Below are 3,187 nucleotides of genomic sequence, written 5' to 3'. Positions count from 1 at the left end.
TGTGGATTATTGTAACCTGGATTAAAAGTGTGGATTATTGTAACCTGGATTAAAAATGTGGATTATTGTAACCTGAATTAAAAGTGTGGATCATTGTAACCCGGATTAAAAGTGTGGATTATTGTAGTGAAGCCTTCGTCTTCAACCATGGACAGAGGCCTCATGTCAGTGACGATCATGTTCAGGATGTTTCAGTGAAGACAGCTGCTGCTGTGGTGTCCATGATGTCTGTCCATCATGAAGGATGTTGTTGTTGTTGTTTTCTGGAATGAGACAGTAAATATGTTTTATATCATGATTTACAGCAACTCAAGAAATGTCTTGTTTCACTTACAGTGTTAGGTTCAGGCAAAAGTAGCTAAAAGAGCAATTAAACACACACACACACACATGCAAAATACTTAATTACACACATTTGAGTAAGTGTAATAAAATACTTTAATTCCTGTTTAAATGCAATTCATCCTGCCATACCTGCAGTGTCTTCAGACTTTGTCAGCAAATTAAAAGTTGAAGCTTAATCATTAAATTATTTTAATCTTTGCGTTAGATTTATTTATAAATCACATTTAAACACTGCTTGTACCAATTAAATTAAATAAAAAGTAACACACGTTCTGTATCACCGCCATTAATCAGACAAACAAACAAACAAACAGCTTCATCTACCAGACAGACTGACGTTACGTTTTCTCTCTTGAAACAGAACAAAGTGTTAAATTGTAGAGACTCACCTGCAACACATGAAGAGTTGTATCAGCTGCAGCTCCTTCCTCCTCCTCGTCACTCCCACATGTTTACGTTTTATCTCCGTGGTTCTCTCGTGTCGTGTCGTCACTTTTCAAAGCTGCATGTTTCTCAGTTTTTATCTTTGTGAAGAGCTCCCACACTTTAGAGGACTTGGGTCAAACAGTTTTCTCTGCGTCTGTCATTTGTAAAATTTACTTATTTTGCTTTGAAAACAGCCTCTGCTCTGCTTCCTCCTCCCCCCTCGCTCTGTTCAACTCGCGCTGCAGTTTTGTTTTTTCAAACTTTATTCAGTCAGTCAGCATTGACAATGAACTGCAGGTGAACAAAACGAAACGGCTCCGCAGCGCCGTGAAAGATGCATAATCGCGCGACACAACGAATCGATAACGAAATTCGTTGACAACGCTTTTAATCATCGATTTTTATCGATTCGTTGTTGCAGCCCTAGTTGCAAATATTAATCATGACTATGTCAGTGTCATTGTAAATGGAAAAAAATAAAAAACTGAAAAGTGAATATAAAATAAATTAAACAATATATACCTTAAAGTTGGTGAGCTCAGAATCCTTCTGTTTTAGAATGTCTGCCATGTAATCAATCAGGTGGAGACCAAAGGCATTTTTGGTGGTAATTTTCTGAAAAAAGAAAAGATGGTAATGATTTTCTCTGAGCTTCTTACACATTATTTAAAAAAGGTTTTCATTTGAACAACAAGCAACAAAGAAAAAGTACAGTAATAGGCACCCACCTCTGTTTGCACAAGTTTCTAGCAGCCCAAGACATTTGTTTCAAAGGTTTTGTTTGATTAAACACTAAATGCAGCTTGACTGGCACAATTTAGGCATTCTGATCCAGCAAGGACAATCCTAAAAAGTTCTTAGCAACAGAACGGCTTATTCTGACAAAACTGCAAGGACTTCTTAAAAAATTCATAAGAAAAGATTGAGTTCAATTTCACAAAGCAGTCTAAAGAAAAAAAGTGAATATCTGATAAAAAAAAATTACTGAAAGTGGAGAGAAAAAGTCAAATGTGACAGAAAACCTGAGATTTTTTTTAAACCAGATGTGTCGGCTTTTAGCCAAAACACTTTAACAAATGAAAAAACAAAATAAATAATAATAATACATAAATATAACAATTGTATGCTTGTAGCAATGTTTTTTATTGCTTTGGCATCGTTTTGTAAGCACACGTAAGGAAATAAAGAAAGGGAACAAAGACCACGTGTCTGAGTACTTGTATTATGGTATATGTGTTGCGTGGCAACATGTTTGGACTCGTGCACATCATTTCTGCACATAAGCCAAACAGACTGGAGGGAAAAACTCAAAGAAGCATCCGTTTTTTTAATTATTTCAAATGACGTTATAAGAAGAAGATCTTCAAATAATTATTGTTTTTTTAAACGCAGTAAGTTTTCCTGTAAGACAAATAATTCACTGGTTCAGTCTGGAAGGACCTGTTGACTTGAACAATTTGCTTTTGTCTACACCAAGTGTGTCCAGATGTTTTCAGCTTTTAAAATGACCAAGTCAAAGTGACTTGTTAGACCGTGTCTTCAGCAACATGGTGAGCCACTGCTGTATGAATGTTGTGCTACGTGTCAATGGAAAGGCTCCAAGCTGGACCCGAGTCTGTGCAGAAACTGTGTGCACACGGTGGACACTTCATACTCGAGCGTGAGCCAGAATTAGCTCAAAGCAGTGAGCACAGAGCGTCCACCAGGCTGGACGCTCTGTGCTCACTGCTTTGAGCTAATTCTGGCTCGAGTTAAGCACAGAGCGTCCACCAGGCTGGACGCTCTGTGCTTAACCCACATCAGGGACGAAGAAGGGGAACTTAATAAATTTGTTGCATACAAAACTGTCGCCGGGCAGTTTATTGTGCGAAACAGTACGCGGTGGTAAAAATTGATCTTTGCACAGACACGCCCTGCAGGCGTCCACGTTGAGTCTAATCTGATACGTGAACATAGGGCTGGGTGAAATCTCAATATTTTTAAATATCAATATAATGTTTTTTGCAATATAAATTGACATTATTTCGATATAAACGATATAGTTCTGGTAGAAAACTCTCCTGCTCTGCTGTCTTCTCCCACATGGCCCCCTCCTCTCACTCACTCAGAGCGCAGCCCCTACCTGTATTTGTGAGTCAAAGCTTCGTCCCAGTTGTCACAGGCACATTTATTAACAGCTGTAACTGTACAAAATCAATGTCTAAAAAATAAACGTATATTAAAGTTAGTTTTTAGACCTTTTTTTTAACATATTAATTAATAATCGTCCCCAGCTGCACCGCATGTGTGAGCTGCAGCAGTGAGGGAGGAGGAGGGGGAGGCTGCATGAAGTCAGCTGTGCAGATGGGCAGAGAAAGAACTACTGGCCACAGACGTTCAAGTCTTACAGTGAGAGGAGGCAGCGCCACATTAATAA

The 3,187-nt window shown here is 38.5% G+C and overlaps 1 protein-coding gene across 1 annotated transcript in view; it reads right to left on the bottom strand.

Annotated features, from left to right (window-relative positions):
• ncaph (non-SMC condensin I complex, subunit H) overlaps positions 1 to 3,187 on the bottom strand; it is a 152,176-nt gene that overhangs the window by 147,323 nt on the left and 1,666 nt on the right. Inside the window, exon 3 of the mRNA XM_037680782.1 lies at positions 1,294 to 1,386. Coding sequence (XP_037536710.1) covers positions 1,294 to 1,386 — 93 coding nt within the window. The remainder of the gene's footprint in view (positions 1 to 1,293; positions 1,387 to 3,187) is intronic.

The sequence above is a fragment of the Nematolebias whitei genome, chromosome 8, assembly GCF_014905685.2.
Source record: "Nematolebias whitei isolate Nwh7 chromosome 8, NemWhi1, whole genome shotgun sequence".
Lineage (NCBI taxonomy): Eukaryota > Metazoa > Chordata > Actinopteri > Cyprinodontiformes > Rivulidae > Nematolebias > Nematolebias whitei.
Note: the sequence above shows the minus strand (reverse complement) of the source record. Positions and strands in the feature narration are given on the sequence as shown.